Source organism: Serinus canaria, chromosome 3 (genome assembly GCF_022539315.1).
Source record: "Serinus canaria isolate serCan28SL12 chromosome 3, serCan2020, whole genome shotgun sequence".
NCBI lineage: Eukaryota > Metazoa > Chordata > Aves > Passeriformes > Fringillidae > Serinus > Serinus canaria.
The window spans coordinates 78,431,938-78,451,131 of NC_066316.1; the positions used below are offsets into that span (position 1 = coordinate 78,431,938).

At 40.5% G+C, this 19,194-nt stretch overlaps 1 protein-coding gene across 8 annotated transcripts in view; it reads left to right on the plus strand.

Moving 5' to 3' along the window:
* The first annotated feature begins 382 nt into the window (after positions 1-382).
* Positions 383-19,194, plus strand: part of SYNCRIP (synaptotagmin binding cytoplasmic RNA interacting protein) — a 25,853-nt gene continuing 7,041 nt past the window's right edge. For 4 of the 8 annotated variants that reach the window (XM_050972225.1, XM_050972226.1, XM_050972227.1 and 1 more), the window contains exons 1-10: positions 454-595; positions 1,896-2,055; positions 2,887-3,026; positions 3,204-3,311; positions 5,069-5,182; positions 5,265-5,441; positions 10,360-10,495; positions 11,220-11,425; positions 16,366-16,515; positions 17,932-18,053. In XM_050972225.1, the coding sequence (XP_050828182.1) occupies positions 1,908-2,055; positions 2,887-3,026; positions 3,204-3,311; positions 5,069-5,182; positions 5,265-5,441; positions 10,360-10,495; positions 11,220-11,425; positions 16,366-16,515; positions 17,932-18,053 (1,301 nt within the window). In that variant the 5' untranslated portion in view covers positions 454-595; positions 1,896-1,907. Of the gene's footprint in view, positions 596-1,895; positions 2,056-2,886; positions 3,027-3,203; positions 3,312-5,068; positions 5,183-5,264; positions 5,442-10,359; positions 10,496-11,219; positions 11,426-16,365; positions 16,516-17,931; positions 18,054-19,194 lie in introns of all 8 variants that reach the window. The other 4 variants (XM_030235653.2, XM_030235654.2, XM_050972229.1 and 1 more) reach the window with 3 other exon arrangements.

Here is a 19,194-nt window from a genome sequence, read left to right on the forward strand (position 1 = left end):
CCGAGCCCGCACAGGTGCAGGCGGGTGGCGCCGGCGAGCGCGCGATCCCGCGCACGGGGCTCGTCCCGCCGCCACCTCCCCTCGGCAGCGCTTCACGCGGGAAGGAGGGAGGAACACAGGGAGGCAGCGCCGCGCGCCGCTCCGCATGGAAGGCGGAGAGCGCGCGCGTGGGGCGAACGGAGGGGAGGGCGGGCGGGCGCGCGCGGGCGGGGCTCGGCGATATAACCCTTGCGGAGCTGCCTGGGAGACCCCGGGTTTTGGGGCTGCGCCAGCGCGCGCGGCGGCGCCTCCTCCTCCTCCTCCTCTTCTCTTCCCTCTCCCCCCGCTCCGCTCCCGCCCGCCCTCCGCCCGCCCCCCCCCCCCCCCCCCCCCCGCGCGGAGTGGAAGGGGCCGGGGCTGGTGCCAGCAGCAGCAGCAGCAGCAGCGGCGTGAGCGCTCGAGCGGCCGCCATTTTACGCCAGCTCCAGCAGCAGCACTGCCCGGACACACCGCCGCGGGAGCGCGGAACGGGGGCAGCGCTTCAGCACGCCGAGCCGCGACCCGCGCCCCGAGAGACCCTTCGCACACGGCGTTCTCACCCCACAGACACACACAGGTCAGGGCGGCCGGGCGCTGGCGGGGTGGAAGCGGGCCGGGTGGCAGAGCGGGCTGAGGCGGCGGAGGGCGGGAGGCGCACGCCACGCCGGGGCCCTGCAGCGCTGTGGGGCCGGGGCGCTGCGCGATGGGTGGAGGAGCTGCTGGCGCTGCCTTCGTGGCCGCCACTGTCGGGCGGGCGGAGGGCGGCCGGGCCGGTGCGCGGCCCCGGCGTGGCGCGGCGGCCGAGGCACCACCCGAGCCGGGCCGGCGCGGGGCGCGTGGCTCCCGCCTTATTGTCCCGCCGGCCCCGTCGCTCCATTCATTGCCTGTGAGGGGCAGGGGGCGAACCGCGGCCTCAGTGCCCAGCGTGTACTCGGGGAGCGGGGCCGCCCGCGTTTGGCGTGGCCCCGGTCACGTCGGGAGGCGGTGGGCGATGGGCAGCCGTGTTTCCTGGATGGGAAACGGGGCCTTGCATTGTTCCGGACAGGAGTGTGGTCGGGAGGCGGCGGCGGGGCCGGGAGGCTCCACGAGCTCCCGGCCGGGTGGTGAAATCGGGCCCGGGGTGTTGCAACCCGCTCTCTGGGGGGAATAGGGTGAGAGGTGGGGAATGGCCGGGGCTCCGGGCGGGGGGGAGCCGCTCCTCCCGCGGGAGTGTTGCGGGGAGGGGGGGAAGTCGGTCACTGGAGGAAGTTGTAGGACATCTGAACGCGCGGAGCACGTGTTTCCATCGGGCTCATGGCCGCCGCCGCCGTGGGTGGGTGCGGGCTTGGGAGAGCGCTTTGTTCCTCTCGCTTGCCCGGCCGGCACCGAAGTGGAGGCGGGAAGGGATCCCGGCCGCGCCCGGGGCCTGGAGAGGCGGCGTGAGCCATGGGGCAGCGAGTTTACAGCGGGCGGTGGAGGCGGCAGCGAGTGTCAGTGACGGGATCGCGGTGCATGTGGCAGGTTTGCTTGTCCTGCCACCCCCGCTCTTGCCTTTTTGCTCCATTTCTAACTTGTTCGGAGTGTCTTAAGGAGTGTGTTAGAGAGAGGGGAGGTGAGTCAGTGTCTGTCTGGGTTGTGTAAAACCTGCAGTGAAAGCTACCCCACCCCCCCCAAGGCAGTGGTGTTAGGGCTTTCCTTTGTGTTAGTGCTTCTTGAGAGGAATTTCCTGCACCTTGTAAAGCTAAAAAAAAAGTGTCAGGGCGGTGATCTGCTATTTTTTGTATTTTTTTCCCCATGACTTTCAAAGAATAAGGTAGTCTGTTGCACGTATTGTCACTTGAATTGTTCTACCTGAAGATATATCTAGCTTAATTTTGATGCTTATTGCATTTGAACAGATATCTGGAAACATGGCTACTGAACATGTTAATGGGAATGGTACTGAAGAGCCCATGGATACTTCTGCTGCAGTTACCCATTCTGAGCATTTCCAGACATTGCTTGATGCTGGTTTACCACAGAAAGTTGCTGAAAAACTAGATGAAATTTACGTTGCAGGTAAGATCTGAGACTTGCAAAACACACATACAGTATTTTATTGGATTCTGCTGTCTTTGGGCTAAAATAGCAACTTTTTGTGGTTTCCAAAAGTATGGGAACTGCAGTCGTACCAAAATCTGGATGTTTTAGACTCAGTACTTCAATTTATTGTAGTATCTTTCAGGGGAAAGTCCCAGGCTACTTGGGCTGACGGGTGGGAAGAAGTATGCAGGGGACCAGAGCAACAGCCGGAATAGGCAACAGATGATTTTTAGGAGGAGCAGGTGATGTGGTCTTTGTGCATTTTTTGCGGTAATTGTAGGTAACTCTAAGAAACTAAAGCCTTGGTATGCATCTTCTTGTGTAAGTGACACTTCCTGATACGGTGTTTGGGCTCATAGATGCAGAAGTTATGGTGCTGGTTTTTTCAGATGTGGTAATAGCCAGCATTTTTTAAGCTTGATTTTTGGAGAGTGATGGCCTTTTTTAGTGCTACAGTTTATTTGTATTTATAGTCTTCTAAAAGTGTACCAAGGTACCATTGCTGGCAAGCTAAGTCAGGCTTTGGTAGGTTTTGATAGGTTTTCAGCTTCAGGATATTGAAATTAAACTTGGCTCATGTAACATCTGGGTTTCACAGAAGTCAAATGAACACAAATGTAGTAACTTTGAGTCTTATCTCTTTTTTGGTTTTAATTAAAGAACTATGTATGCTTAAATATTTAACTTCAAAGGAACTAAATGTTTTTTTAGTAACTTACTTTAATTAGTAATTGATTTAGAGGTCACTGAAATGTGTTAGGGATGCTACATTAGGTTTTACAAAGATTACTGACCAAATATAATTAGTATTTTTTTTCTTTTCTCTAGGCCTAGTTGCACATAGTGATCTAGATGAAAGAGCTATTGAAGCTTTAAAGGAATTCAATGAAGAAGGTGCACTGGCAGTGCTTCAACAGTTTAAAGACAGTGATCTCTCACATGTTCAGGTAACATTTAGCAATTTACAGTATAATTGTTGAGGGATAAATTGTTAGTTGTCTGGGAAGAGGCCTGAGTCTCTTCAGTGATCCATGTGTGATATATGAAGTGAACACTGTTAGTTCAAGGTAAAAGGAGATTCTGGCTTGTCATGTTTTCAGAACTGAAGATTGTATCTTTTGCAGAACAAAAGTGCCTTTTTATGTGGAGTCATGAAGACATACAGGCAGAGGGAAAAACAGGGGACCAAGGTGGCAGATTCTAGCAAAGGACCAGATGAGGCAAAAATTAAGGTATGTCAGTAAAAATTAAAGTTATGAGGTTTGCCTGTTGTTTGTTTTTCTGAGTTGTTGTGATAGTTATGTTAATTGTTTTGGAACTGTGCTTTTTTAAAAAAGATTATTGCAGATTATTTGTCATATTTGTCATTGTTGAGAGCTGTCACTTGAAATTTTGTCTTGCACTTCTTCCTTTTCAAGTAGAAAGTTAATATATTGCTGGAACTGAACATATAAAAGTGAAAAAGGTTTCATAGTTTGCTCTGTATCTTACTGAGACAGTTACTCAATTTCGCAGTAAAAGGTTTGTGCATACTTGTCAGCATAGTTACTCAAGTTCAAAATGCGTAAGTTCAGCTACTTCTGATTGTTTTTTGGGTTCTGGGCTTTTTTTTTGTTGTTCTTTCCACTCCGCCCCCTTAGTTCAGATTTAGAGCAACTCCACAATAGGAAGGAGATACCACGTGTCTGAAAAAACAGATTGTAATGGATTTAGGATTTAGCCCACTTCTTATGACATAATCACTCTGCTCAAAACTGTACCCCAAACTGTCTTAAAGGTTTAATTATTTTTTTGACCATGTCTGCTGCTCAAGAGACTCCTTTCTCAAGAGTTAGGCATATGATGATTTATTTTAAAATACTGTGATTAGCAACTTTACCAAAGCTTAAGGGAAGGAAAACCATCTAGGCATGTTTAGGTGATGTCGTAAGAAAACCCCAGAGAATCTTTCTTCTTTGACACTTCATGTATATAGTATAAAATGATTGTTACAATTAACTAGGTACCCTGTAAAATTAGAAGATCTTTTTTTCTCTTGACTTTGTGGCTGATGCCATTAATTATAAATTAAAAAAAAAAAACTGGTAGTTTTTGTTACTGACATATAAAACAACAATATTCTGAGGACTGTGGTTAAGAATTTCAAGTAGCATGGGTTTTACTGCTGATGGCTGTAGCATTTAAAATAACTGCAATTTTGTAGTTGTAAAATTACTAACTCTTGGATATAATTTGGCTTGTTCAATATGCAGTTTCTTTGTGTGAAGAGTTGATTTGTCTTTGTACAAAATTATTATGAAAGACTTAATTTCAGAGGAGTTTCTCATGTGTTTGCATACTGAATGTCTGCTAACATTTTAAGTTGGTATTATGCCTGTCACTATATCTAACTATATCTAAAACCACATGCAGTGATTCTAGTGAGGGCTAGTTGTCCTGGGATCCTGTATAAGTCCTAAAGGAATTTGAAGGGGGGATGATAAGAGAAAGGAAGTAGTACTACCACTTTGGTAGTTGGGTACCTCAAGCAGTCTGTACAGTGTTCCAGGGGTGTAAGCACTTAAACATGTGTTCTTTAACTTCACACTTATGAGTAATCTCATTAAGTGCAGGGAACTCTTCTGCATAAACGTCTGCAGGATTGGACATGCCAAAACAAGAAGTGGCTCAGACTAAGATCTTCCTAATTAAAGGGAAGCTCTGTTGCTATTATATTACTTGGCTTTTTTTTTTTTTTTTAATGAAAATGAAGGAATTGGGAAAACTGGCTGTGAATCTCTTAATTTTGCAGCAAGTGTTTCTTTACCTAATAGTTTTGTTAATTGTTTTGCAAGTTTCTTGTTGAAGTACCAGCAGTAGATTTGTTTGTGGGAGCTTCAAAGCAGTACAGTTTAAAAGGAATTAGAAGTATATGTCTGTCTGTGAATGAAGTGCAGCTAAACTTGCTCAGTTTGTATGTGATTTTAAAATTTAAGTTTTTTACTTGAAGGCACTGTTGGAGAGAACTGGCTACACTCTTGATGTGACTACTGGACAGAGAAAATATGGAGGACCTCCTCCAGAGTCTGTGTATTCAGGACAGCAACCTTCTGTTGGTACAGAGGTAAGAAGAGGATGTTTATGCAGATGTAGACTTACTCATTGGAAATACTTTTTATAAACAGTGCTTTATATGTCTGTTGTAGATATTTGTGGGCAAGATTCCGAGAGACTTGTTTGAAGATGAACTTGTTCCATTATTTGAGAAGGCCGGACCTATATGGGATCTCCGCTTAATGATGGATCCACTAACTGGTCTAAACAGAGGATATGCTTTTGTCACTTTTTGTACTAAAGAAGCAGCTCAGGAAGCTGTTAAACTGGTAAGTTTTCTTGGATTTTTTTCTTTTTTGATGAAGTGCACTCTGGGTCAGAAGCAGTTTCCTCCTAGTCCTTGTGCTTTAATGCTTAGGGTGAAACTGTTATTGTCAGATTACTTCATCATTTCCACTAGGTGTTAAATTTATTTCCTCATTGCAATAAAGATTTTCTGACTGCTTTAGTGACGGGGGAAAAAAAGCTGATGGACTGCTGTTTGGTCCAGTTAGATGAGCCTTTATTATTAACCGAAGTTGTATTAGCAGTAGTGACTTTTGAGCTGTCTGCGTCTGCATATGAATTCTGGAGAGTGGCGGTGTTGGAGTTGCTGTGGTGCAAGGGCAGTGCTGGTCAGGGTGTCTCTGACTTCTGATGTGTTTCTGCACCAGCAGGGGGCCCGTGCTGGAAAAGTGCTTCTAAGTCACAGAGTTTTATAAGATACTTCACAAGGGGATAAAATGTCTCTTGGGCATTGAAGGTCTGTTCTGTTTGCTGCAGCTGACAGGAAAACATCATAAATCCTGGCAGTCTAAGGAGCATTCCCTCTGTTTTACACAGAGTTATGAAATAGTTTGATGTGATACACTCCTAATGAGCTTCTCAGGTTTAATACATGAAGTGCCCATCATTAAAGAAGAAGGTGGAGAGAAACAGGACCCTGATCTTTGCACAGGGCCTTTGTTTTCCTGGCTAAGTTAAATTTGAATTTTTTGAGCTGGTTACTGCTACATTGATATGGCCAAGATTACTGTGTGGTATGACTTGCAAGTGCTAACCATACACACTCTGAAGTGTACTGATGCTGTGTTGCTGTAATAGGGTTAACTGAAAACCTTGGTTTGTAATGAGGTATAGCTTAAACTAAGGTACCCTACTGGCATATAATTTGTCTCCACTCTCTTTGGTGGAGACAAATCAAGCTGAAAATGGGAATTCGTTTTGAGAAAGCACACAAATATCTGCAAAAGTGGAAGTACAAAACCGATGTGGTATACGCTGATTAGCTTTTAAAATAAGAACAGTTGGTTGTTCTAGTGTGCAGTTAGATATGCTGGGGATAACTGTGTGTTCTCTTTGTACTTTCATAGCCAGTCTAGCTGTTTAGAGTGTGTGTGAATGCTTAAGAGTTAACTCTTTAACCTTAGCGGAACAGTGAAATCACATAAGTTCTCAGTGGCACCTAGTAAATGTAAAAAAAAAAAAACCAATTTTCTTCATTAAGCTGGATTTTGCTTAAAGATAACATGCTCTGGAAAGTCATTCAAGTCATGTTTCCAGAAAAGTAACATCAGATCCTAGCCTCAGTCTTCCACTAAAAGATACAAGGGAAGGAGCTACTTGATGTCCCTTTATGTCTGATCTTCGATATGCAGGAAAAAAGCACACGGTGTTCTGCTTGTGAGTTAAATAGCTGCTGAGGGTAATAGCTGGGAAGTGTTGCAGTTGATGGAGCAGTCTTTTGACTTTCATGCTAAACTTCTAGAAAGTAGCCTTAGTCTTAATTTGGATTCGGTGATATGTGTCAGGCTTTTTTGTAGTGATTTCAACCATAGTTGACTGACCAGTTTGGTATATAAATTTCCCAAGTTGCAGTGGTTTGCAGGAGTATTAGCAAATTGTGTCTGTTGAGTTCAGTTGAAAATTGTAGGTCTCTAACTTGTATTAGTTACACATGCATAGGAGAGTGCTGAAAGACCTCTTCAAAACACTGAACACTTGTCCTAGCCATTTTCATAAACTTTTATTTTATCAGGTGGTGTTCTTTCTGATACTGCCTGTAATCTTCTCGGGTGTACACAACTTTCCAGTTTTCTGGACTCCTTGGGATAATGGTTCTTCTGTTATTTCCCATCTTTTTCCAAGAGGCCTTTTTTTTTCAGGACAATATAGAAAAAATAAGATTAAAAGTTTCTTCATTGCCTATAGGCTTTTGAGTAATAAGAGACAGCTGTGTTTTTGTCAATACCAAACTACAGTAGAGAATTAACTGACCTGTCTTCAGGCTCTTGGAGTTGGTGTTACATATTGTGCATGTTTGTGTGGCTGCTGTATATATCTTCCACAGTCTGTAGGTCAACTTAATGTAAAACTGAACTAAAATTTCTGGATACACTCAATGTTGACTTTATTCATTAACAAGAAGTCTTGCAGTTTAAAAGGTTGAAGTGTTGATTTTGTTTATGCATATGCATTTTTAAACTACTTATAATTAATTACTCTTCATATCTATAATTCTTCTCAGTGTTAGGCCATTTTTGTCTTAAGCACAGCCAGAACTTTTTTGAAAACAATTAAGGGAATTCTCTCCTATTTTTGTGACTAGTATTTAATTCAGTGTGGTTAACCCTTTGCTAGTTAAGTAGAAATGGCATCTCAGATGTTCACACAAGCGTTCATTGTCAAAGCATGTTTTTTTTTTAATCTCAGTCACTTTTTCCCCTGTTAACATGTACTGTTTAAGAATTACAGCTCCAGTTGTGTTCTTTTGCACACGTTTGGTTCTCCTTCCTATTTCATAGAGTTAGGTGTTGCTAGAGTTAGGTTTTTCAAAAGATTTCTGTGTGAATAAGGTCACTGTAGATATGTACGGAACAAAAATTTTTGAAGTGAAGCTTGTAGGAAAACATACTGAAAACTGTTGAAGCATTCAGTATATTTTTTACTGGAACAGGCATAAGCTTGATCAGAATGGAAGTACAAGTGAATTAAGCAGTTTGCCAGCTATGCACGGAGGTACAGCTAGCCATTTGCTCCTAGTAAACTAAAATTGGTAGTGAAAATTTTGGTTAGTGAAGTGACAGGACAGACCTGCATATTTTGACTTGTTAGTAAGTTCTTACATAAGTCAGAACAAACCAAAACTATTACATTGTCTAGAGGGTGGCAATCTCTGCTACTGACTTCAGGCACAGATTCCATGATGACAGGAGGGGGAAGCAGTATGCTGACATAGCTACTTTGGTAGCCTGACTGTTTTGGCACTTTACCCAGATCATGATCTGAGCCTTTTTATGGCTAATCTGAGTTGGCAGATGGTATGCAAAGTATTTACCTAAAAATCACCAACTTGATGGTCAAGATCACCTAGCTGAAGACTTTTCTCTGTGTAGAGAGAAAGATGCAGTGAAAAATAGTGGTTAATACATTGGAGGATACTAGAAACTATCAGTGGAAGTGCAAAATGATAGAAAATATTAATTTTACTTTGTTATTTTTACTCTCATACAACATACTGAGTTGTATGAAAGGCTCTTACACTAGATTAGATGTGTAGCCAGACTTCAGTGTTAAGACTTCAGCAGGAATAGTTGGATAATACTTTCTGTTATCCATATAGAATAGAGTATTCAATTTGAAAGGGACCTGCACTGATCATCTAGTCCATCTGCCTGACCCATCTCATGGTCGACCAGAATTGTTGCTGTCATCTTGATCATTAAGGGCATTGTCAAGATGCCTCTCTTAGACCTTGACAGCTTTGGGGCATTGACCACCTCTCTAAGAAGACTGTTCCTGTGTTTGAGCACCCCTCTCAGTAAAAAAAGTTTCCTAGTGTACAGTTCAGTTTGTGAAGAATCACAGACCAATAAACTGTCAGCTCCTTTAAAGGTGTTTCTTTAGAAGACTCCTTTTTTTAACTACTAAAATCTCTCTCTTCAGTAATGTGTATGTTTATTAGTGATAATATATATGCAGTCTTCCTATGCAGCTAGTGCCGCTCCTATTTCAGTTTCCTACTTAAAAATCAACTATTCCTCTGCCACATGGGCAACAGATACGAAGATAGAAGTTCTTTGTTGTCTCCTGCTATGTTTTGAGACATAATTCATTGTGAAGATGTCACTCTGCGTCCTTTTCACTTGTACAGTTCTCCTTTTTGCTCACTTTTGGTGCAGCTACCTAACTTAGAAAATTTTCAGTAGTGGAGTTTTTGTTTGCCCCAGATAAATAGAAATAAACATCTTTCACCAGATTTTATGGCATAAAAAGCATGATGGTGTGGAGGATAACTAGCTTATGTAGTAAGAGTTACCATTAAGCACAAAATAAATCATAGAATAAATAGCTAGATTAAATTTTAAAAATCAGTCCTGCTGATTGGCAATAAGATGTTGAAAAATTAATTTTCTTAGCTGAAGAACTGTCTATTGCAGGACTTCCAGTTAGAAGTGGGTAGATATACCAGCAGTTGTCCTCCCTGCTGCTTATTTGGATGATGTGTGTCTGCATCTCAATGAAAGGCATTTTTTGATGTTTTCTTAACAACAGATGTCTACAGTAATACTTTTTTTTCCCACTTAAACTGCTGACTTATTCAGGGTATCTTCCAGATGTTAAGGAAGAAGCATTTTAACAGAAGTCTTCAGATTTCAAGTTATTAGAAAGTTGTTCTTGCTCTTGACTATCTATACATGTGTAATGTTTATGCTTTGGAAAGTATTTGCCAGTTGCTCTTGAACATTTTGTGGAGAAGACCTGATCACGACTCTCTTTTGTTAACTTTAAGGGAATTTGAATGAGGGAATTTGACTTTAGTTGCAACTCATGTCTTTTATTACACACAAATCAAGAATTTATAGCTACATCCTATAGAGGAACTTGCATTTTTTTCTGCATGGTTGTGAAGGGAGAAGCCTTGACCTTGATGACTTGCATGGTTCTATATGAAAAAGTTTCTAAAGAAAAAAGTGTTGAGAGACTTGAACAAGGAGGGAAGAATAATTTTTGGCTGAAATTGTGGAGATGCTTTAGAAAATGTGGTTATACCTCAGAGTAGTTGAATATGCATCATAAAAATATGTTAAGCTGCAAAATGTATCGCTCAATTGCGAGTTTTCTGAAGTTAAATACTTGGTATGCTGTTTTTGCAGGGGGTGAAAATTATTTGTAACTGATGATTGTCCAATAATTTTTTTGTTGCAGTACAATAACCATGAAATTCGGTCTGGAAAACACATTGGTGTATGCATCTCTGTTGCCAATAATAGGCTTTTTGTTGGCTCTATTCCTAAGAGTAAAACTAAGGAGCAGATTGTTGAAGAGTTCAGCAAAGTAACAGGTGAGTAAGTGACTAGGTTTTATAGACCTGGAAAGTGTCAAATGTAGTCAGTAATGAGCTGTCTTTTAGCTTATAGTTGAATGATGATGAAAACAAACCAAGCCCACACAGCATTTGTCTCAATATTATGTGTTGGGGTTTGTTTGGGTTTTTTTAAAACTGTTGTTTTGCTGAGGGTTGAGATATTTGTAATTGGACTAGATGGGTTGTTCTAAGTTCTACCTGTAGAGTAAGTATGTAATGTTTAAAAAAGTCTGTTCAAAGAAATTTGAATTAAAAGTTTAGTAATTTCAATGCTAATGGATGTTTTAAAATTTCTCAAGGCAAAACTGAAGCAAGCAGAAGAATGTAACTGGTTCTGTGCTTTATAATTCTTAAATTTTAAGGATCTCTTTTTGATAACATTTGAACTTGCAGAGGTACTGTTTCTCTGTTACTGAATTATAGACTTAAGGTTCTTTGGAGCAAAAATTTTTTAGGTATTGAAGTCATGCAGCTTTTATCTCTTGTTGTTTAGACATTATGAAAAAAACACACACTGATAAGTGTTGTAACTTAGGGGTTTAAGAGGAGAATTGAGAAAGCAAAACTTTTGGCTGCCTGTAACTCTCCTCCATTCAGTTAGAGAAAGAGTATTCTTCCATTGCTGCAAATACAACCTACACATTATAATGCAAATCAATGGATTTAAAGCTTAACAAATAAATATTTTATTTAATTTCAGAGGGTCTTACAGATGTCATATTGTATCATCAGCCTGATGACAAGAAAAAGAACCGAGGTTTCTGCTTTCTTGAATATGAAGATCACAAAACGGCTGCTCAGGCCAGACGTAGGCTAATGAGTGGCAAAGTGAAAGTCTGGGGAAATGTTGTTACAGTGGAATGGGCTGACCCTATAGAAGACCCAGATCCTGAAGTCATGGCAAAGGTAAAAAAGCTGTAATGGGACCATAGTACATTTAAAGTGCTCTCTTCCAAATAAGGTGTTTGCGGGAATTAGCCTAAAATTAAAAAACATCTTTTCAGCCTTCTTGACAGAGATGTTGTAGATGTGATGATAAGAAATGAATATACCTCAGAAATTATGTGGATTTAAAAACTATATGGCCTTATATTATTTTGTGTTCCTGTGACTGAATAGTGAATGTAATTCTTGCCAAAATGACACATATAATAATGTAGCTAATTTTTTACCTGGAAGTTATGCTGGTGACTCCTGGAGTTAAAATGGTTTTGTACCCTAGTATTTGGAAGGACAGAAAAATAGGATATCCTCACAGGACAGCCTTAATTCTTCTTAAACCTGGAACTGTATCATTTCAGCATTAGAAAGAACGTGTCAGTGCTCAAATGTACACAAATGTATTTTCAAAGTTGCTATTAGCAGTTACTTCTGAGAAGTTCAGCAATTAGCTTATATTTGGAGCTCGGTAGTTATTTTTAATTTGAGGGAGTTAACTCCTTTTAATACCTAGACTGGCAATTTTTTGGATTTTGAATATTGAGGTGAAGCTGAAGTCTGGACTGTTAACATTTTGAAGTACGTTGTAGCAGTTGTTTTATACATGTGCCTGGTATCTTGCCAGAAACAAACGACCTCATTTTCCCCCCCCCCCATCAGATATTGCCCGACCCTGTCTTTTTCAGTTGTGTTGTGTAGCTGAGTTGTTTAATGGAATCTCTTAGCTAGCCCGTATCCTTATCTCTTTCTCTTTGCTTGCTTTTCGTCTGTGCTTTTACTCTCATCTGAGACACGTCACTTGCTGGAGTCCTACTTTGATGGACCTAGTAAGATAGCTTGGCTGGGATCTCCTCTTTGGTGAGCCATAAGGGAAAAGGGTTGGGGTGGGGGCTCATTTTAGGGAAAAAGCTGCTTTTGTAATACAGGTATTACAGAAGCTTTTGGACTATCTTGTCTGCAGACTTTATTTTTCTTGCCCAGCATGACTGTCAGCAGTAGGGAAAGAGTCTTGCAGGTCAAATTTGTGGAAGGTGGCACTTCCTAAATATGGCAGCCTGCATGTTCAGTTTCTTGGCTCAAAAGAGAAGAGACCTAATCTACCAAACTGTTAAAATAAATAGGCAGCAATTTCTGCTGATATGAGAAAATATATGGAAAGGAAATGATAGGGGTCATGACCAAGCATCTCTCCTAAGTAAGTTTGCTGATGTGCCGAGTAAAAGGCTAAAGAAATTAAAGCTTGATTGGGGTTTGCCCCATTTACTGTACAGTTTTATTTGAATGTGTTAATACCTTCTATTGTTTTGTATTTGAAATGGGACATGAGATGAAATTTGGAAGTGAAGTAAAGAAATGTAGAAAACATGGATAAAATCAACTTGAATACATCTGGTCCCACATCCCAAAGATAGGACATGAAGCTTGGGTTGAAGATGTATGGAAAAGTGAGGGTCTATGAATAGTACTGAAAAAGTAGAGACCATCTGGGTTGTGTCTGTGAAGACAGAAACTGAGATGATAATTGGTGTCTGACCTTCCTCACTGGTTATGTCCTTTAGTTTATTCTTGCAACAAGTAAAGTCTCTGCTCCAGTCTTTCTTGGCCGCCTGCTGTACCTGTACTGTATCTGTCCCTTCTTTAATTGTAAGGTTTATTTCCTGTTCTTGGTATCTTTATTCTAGGAGAAACTGCAGCAGCAGCAGCTCTGCTGCTCTCAGTAATCTCCTGGATGTGAGCTTCAGGTTGGCTGTTAGTGCTTCTGACTACTGTCAGTCCAGAGCAAAGGGAAAGCTATTGACCCATGTCATCTTGCACACTGCTATGGCAGAAGGATCTGGAGGAAACTGTGACTAGGAGAAGTAGGTTCTTTTTATCCAAATAATCATCTGGCCATCAGTTTTCTTGTCAAGACTGCTAGAAATGCAAGTCCATAAGGAAGACAAATTCACACATGTAGCCAGAAGGTGAACCGTGTTCTAAATCTTTCAGAAGCGGCATGTCATTTCATCCATATATGGACACTTAGTAATTTAAATTTCTGAAATGTCTACTCGAGTCTTTTTTCCTTTGTCCTTCTGATTATTGTGGAGAGTACTGTATGGGTAAATACTTATCATTTAAATGGACTGTTACCTTAAATACAAAGTAGCTTGAGCATGGTGAGAGATGAAGCTAGATTCTCAAGCTGGGTGGATGTGCTACAGGAGATAAGTGCTTGTACTAACAGATCAGAATATAATTGGTTAAGGTATTGACTTCTGGTCCAAAGTGATTTTTTTTCCAACTTCTCAGGCAGCTGTGTTGATAGTTTAATTTCTCCTAAGTGTCATTTTGTTGCCTCTTACACCTGTAGTCTAGCTAAATTTATTAATATTTTACTTGATTTCTGTAGGATGGCTGAGGCTGCAGAGGACGTTCTGGAGTGGCAGGTTAAGCAGCTATATAAAGTCTTATGCTTGTGGCTGTCTGGCAGATTACAGGACAAGAGACAGGGCTAGTATCCCTTGGAGAATATGGCCTGAAGTGTTTGTGCTGTAGGTAAGAGGAGGAAAAGGAGTAGATATCAGAGGTTTTGGGATAGTCTAATCTTAAGCAGTTTTTTAAATGTGAGTTCTGCCTTGAAAACAAAATGCTGGTGCTGGGTATATTGCTTGTTACAAGTATCTATGGATTCTTGGTGTAATAATTTGTGAGCTTCAATGAAGAAGACTTCTTTTTTTTCCCACTTCCCTCCCTTTTTAGCTGGCTTAAGTGAAGTAAAAATGGGTTCATCTTCTCTCACCCTATGCTTTAACCTGCCTAATAGCTTTTACATCATCTTTGACTCATTCAGTTACACTTCTAATCAGTAACATGAGCAAAGGTGTTAAAAATTTAGCTGTTACAGATTAATGGATTTGTCTACACTGGGAAAATATAAATTAGTATTTTTTTTTCTTTAAAAAACACTATATTAGTGTGTCTTTTAGAAAATTGTGATTGTTCTGTTTAGTTTTTAATCATGTCAGTCATCATAGATTTATTAGGCTGCTTAAGGTTCCTTGTGAGGTTCTAGTTTTCCTCATTTTCTAAGGAACAAGAATATGGAACATTTGTTTAAAAGTAAGTGGTTTTCAAACCCATTGATTACATCACAAAATTTCCTGTAATTCATTTCCATGGAATAAGGTTAAGGTAGCAGTTAGGATATTTTACTAAAAATGGTTATTATGTATGTGTTACAATACATAAAGGTTGCTCTTACCATCAAGACCTGTAGGAGAAGCTCAATACATAATAGGAAACAGTCAACTCCTTGTGGAGTTGACTATGACTTTTATGATCTCCTGAGAATCAGCAAGAGTAACTATTGCCAAAGTCCGGAGTTGATACACTGGGTTAGATTTATGGTCTGTAGTATCCCTTCATCCAAATCTGCATCCTATCCTAGGTCAGCTAGTGAGTGAGACAGATTTATGGAAGTCTGACCCGGTTCTTTTTATAATTTAGTTACATAGTTCTTTCAAAAAGGGTGTCTGGGTTTATTGAATTCCTGTATGTGGTGGGAGAAGAGTACAGCTCTTCTTCAGAAATCAAAGCATGCTTTCCTTGGTCCTTTCACACCTTGTGTTACTTGTGTTGACCTTCAGGGTCAGGAGTCAGTGCTGCCATGTGCAGTGTCATTTGATGTCATCAGCTAATTTGAAACCAGTAGGAGCAGGGAAGATGTAAAGAGAAGTTACAGGTCTTGCAGCTGATTGGCAGCTGCATTGTAGGCAGGTAAGACTGAGCATTCCTTGGCAGTAGGAGGTGATTAAACCATCAGAGCATGGTGCCAGCATGTGGAAGGAACTCTTCTCAGCAAGTTCGAAGAGTCTTTTAAATTGTGAGAACGCACGGATGGCATCACGTAAACAGGCTCATGTCCAGTCATTAAGTGCAGCCTCAGCATGGACTTAAGGATGAGTCTTTCAGTACTGTTGGGTCACTAATAGGTGATTTCCTGCTTTCAGTATATGTTGTCTGCTGTGTTAAGTAAGGGTTTATTTTAAGGTTTTGTCAGACTGCTCTAGATTTTCCTTTATCCTTTGCAGTTGGTGATTGATGAAACTTTATATTGATGATTTAATCCATGTCAGGCAGAGTTGATGATTACCTGCCTTTCTGATTTTAGAAACTGCAGAGCAGTCTTTGTGTAGCTTAAGAGTCACATTGTGTGCTTTAGTGAGCCAGGGGAGGGAATAAACTTCCACATTTATTTGGGGGTGACTACTGCAAAGGAACAACACAGTTTGACTTGCAAGTTGAAGGGTAGCTGGCCAGTGTCAGCCTTAGTATCCCCCTCTGTCTGCAGTTCTGTCTTTTAGCAGTGGCTTCAGGTCACTGAGTGGCCCTCAGGCAAGCACAGTCCTGACATTAGGCATTTGGTGTAGCTATAGCATGGGAACCACAAGTTAAGCAGCTTGAAAGCTGCAGGCCTGTCACCTCTGACCTAGATATTTCAGTGATGACTGTTCTTCAAATAACTGAGCTAAAGCCTGTCTAAACAATTAAATGTTTTGATAAGTTAATTGGTTTTTGTGTAACCAATTCTGGTTACCTTCTCTGAAGTTTGGTAGTGTTCTTGATTGAAGATAACTGTTGGTAGGATCCTTTTCAACACTAACACAAATTGGATTGACTTTCAGGTTACTAATACTTAAGTAATCATGTTTGATAACAGATTAAATATTTCTGTCAGGGAAGTTTGGAGCTAACTCATGCTGTGTGACTATTTATGTGTACATATTCATATGTATATAAAATGCTGTACAGAAAATGTAATGGTGTTTCTTCAGTGCTGCCAATAGCAGTAACTTGCAAAGCTTCATTTTGTGTTTTGAAATTAGATCATACTGCTAAGTATTTTTTTTTTTAATCCCCCTTAGGTAAAAGTTTTGTTTGTACGCAATCTTGCCAATACTGTAACAGAGGAGATTCTAGAAAAGGCCTTCAGTCAATTTGGAAAGCTAGAACGAGTGAAGAAGTTAAAAGACTATGCTTTCATTCATTTTGATGAACGGGATGGTGCTGTAAAGGTAAGTGAAGAAGACTGTAACTATGTGTGTGTGTATTGTAAGAAGCTGTATGTTGCTTCTAATTTGAGAAAAAGCTTTGTCTGGAGAAATGGTAACATACTGTCACTGATAACTTTGTCCTCTCTGGGTGTCTCCTAGGATGATGCAATTCTAGCTTGAAAAGTGGATCTTAAATGCACCTGCACTAAGTAATTCTGCAGATGAGCTTTTAAGATAATAATGTTGTTACCATTTGAAACTCAAGTGCCAGAAGTTGAATGACTCTTCTCACCAAATTATTGGTAGAAATCTAAAGCAGTTTCTCTAGGGCAGGTGATAAAAACTTAGGTAATATTTTTAATTTATTTTTCCAGGAATAAACACTTTTTTGGGGGTTTTTTTGTTTGTTTGGGGTTTTTTTTTTGATTTTTTGGTTTGTTTTTTTTTGTTTGTTTGTTTTTTGGTTTTGGTTTTGTTTTTGTTAAGTGAGGGGTGCTGGACAGTTTAGTAGTTGTCATTCCTGGATTTTGCTACCCCAGTCTTGATGTCATGTGTTGTTAAGGAAGGGAAAGTGTAATTCCCCTCCTGCCTGTAGTGTATCCATTTTTGTATGTTCTGTGGGTGGCTGCAGGATACAGGGGGATTCAGTTTTTCTTACATATCCATATGTCATAAAGCAGATGCTTAGGAAGATAATGGGAAGAGTCTTAGTAAGATATATATCCTGTCAGAGCTTAGCTATGTAGAGTTCCTAAAAGTGGTAGAATCTTTAGGATTCCTCCGCTCAAAATTAACTTGTAGTAATAACTGTGGCCCATGGGAATTGTACATGGCAGGGAGAGTAGGGGAGGAGTTGATGGTTTGCTGTTTGTTTTGGCTTTTCTTTTTTTTGAGGAGAGGGTTGTGGGGAGGTGGTGGTGTGGATTTGGGGAGGAGTTGGGGGTTTTTTGTGGTTGGTTTGTCTGTTTTTTCCTTGTGGTCAGAATGACTCTTAAATTTTTGGCTTCTGGTTGAGAAAGAAAGTTATATGTATTGCAAGTAAAATAAAGGAATAGGAGAATATACTAAGCTCTGCTGTTCGCATGTGTGCTGACGTTAGGAATTTATTCATGGATTAGAAAACGTGCACTTTCAGAGGACAGTTCTGCCACTTCATTAACTGTAACAGCTTGCAAAGATTGAAGCCTGATTTTACTTCTGAGGGGAAGATTTTTAAACAGATACATGAAGTCCTGGGTTTGAGAGCCAAGTTCAGAAGAAATGAATAACTGGAACCCATAATACTATGCTATCTGGTTGTCTACATTTTTTCTAGCTTTATATTGTTGTTTTAGCTCTAGATAACAAATTTAAAAATGCATACTTTAAAAGGTAGAAAAAAATTAATAACTTCAGATGTGCTTGGAAGTATATTTAAAGTCTGGTTAATTCCTTCAGGCAATGGAAGAAATGAATGGCAAAGATTTAGAGGGAGAAAACATTGAAATTGTTTTTGCTAAGCCACCAGATCAAAAAAGGAAAGAACGGAAAGCTCAGAGACAAGCGGCTAAAAATCAGATGTAAGTGTAAATGCATGTAGTTATGTTGTATTACTCCTGAAAGACATGTACAATTCTAACAGTGGTGTTTAGTGATAATTTAGGTACTGTCTTGCTCTGCTTATTGAGTGTGAGAGCACTGGAGGAACTGTCTGAAGGTCATGAAATATACATTCCACTTTTAATTCTAAATTTCCCTGTACTTCTGCAGTGATGTCACATGGATGAACTTAGCATTGTGTGTTCCTCTCAGCAGGCTTAGTAATATTGATACTGCCCCGCTTTAGTAAAGTACCCACTGAAAGGAGGGTCCTGATATTCTTTCTTGCCACTTCCAAAAGATATTTATGAACTCATACTGATAGAGATCTTGCACTAGTAAATGCTGAACATGGTTAAAAACAACAACAACAAGGCAGTTTCTTGCTGGTGTGTTCTGCTTAATGTTCTCATGTGTTTTCCTTCCTGGGTATCTTCCTGCTTTCTTAACCAGATTCCCTCCCCCAGTTTACTTCCAAAAATAACTTGGAAGTGCTGTTGTGCAGCATCCAGGAAGATGGAATAGTGAGGTTGCAGGATTAATAGAGATCTCCACATGGTGACCTACTGTACACATGGAATTGGTTAAGTTTGCCCTGCTTATAGTTCTCATAACTTTTTTAGCCCTTTTGTTCTTCCTTTGGCATCTGGTGTTACTGTAAGAAGTGAATTTCTTTTTTCTTTAGCTTCTCTTCTGTGCCAGGCAGGCCTTTTCTGCTTAAATCTTTTGCTGATACAGCTGTACTTCTTGCTGTGTATTCTGCATCTTGGCAATGCCACCATAAATACCTGTTCATTTAATTAAAATCTAGAAGGTGATGAAAGTGACACAGTTTTCCTCTCAACATGGCAGTTGTTGGCATGGTTGTGTTGTCTCTGATTGGATGTAAACTTTCTTGCATTGGATTTGAGTACTCACCAAAAAACATTCTCACTGCAGTATGCAAACATATTTGCTAGCTCAGTATTCATAATCTAATGATGGCCTGTCTCCAGTGATGAAAGGGAAGATTTTTTTTTTTAAATGCACTTGAATTGGTTATTGTGCTGTGTGATTCCTGCTCCCAACCCAACTCTTCACTGCAGATTATTTTATATGCAGTTTTACTACTTCAGGGTAGCA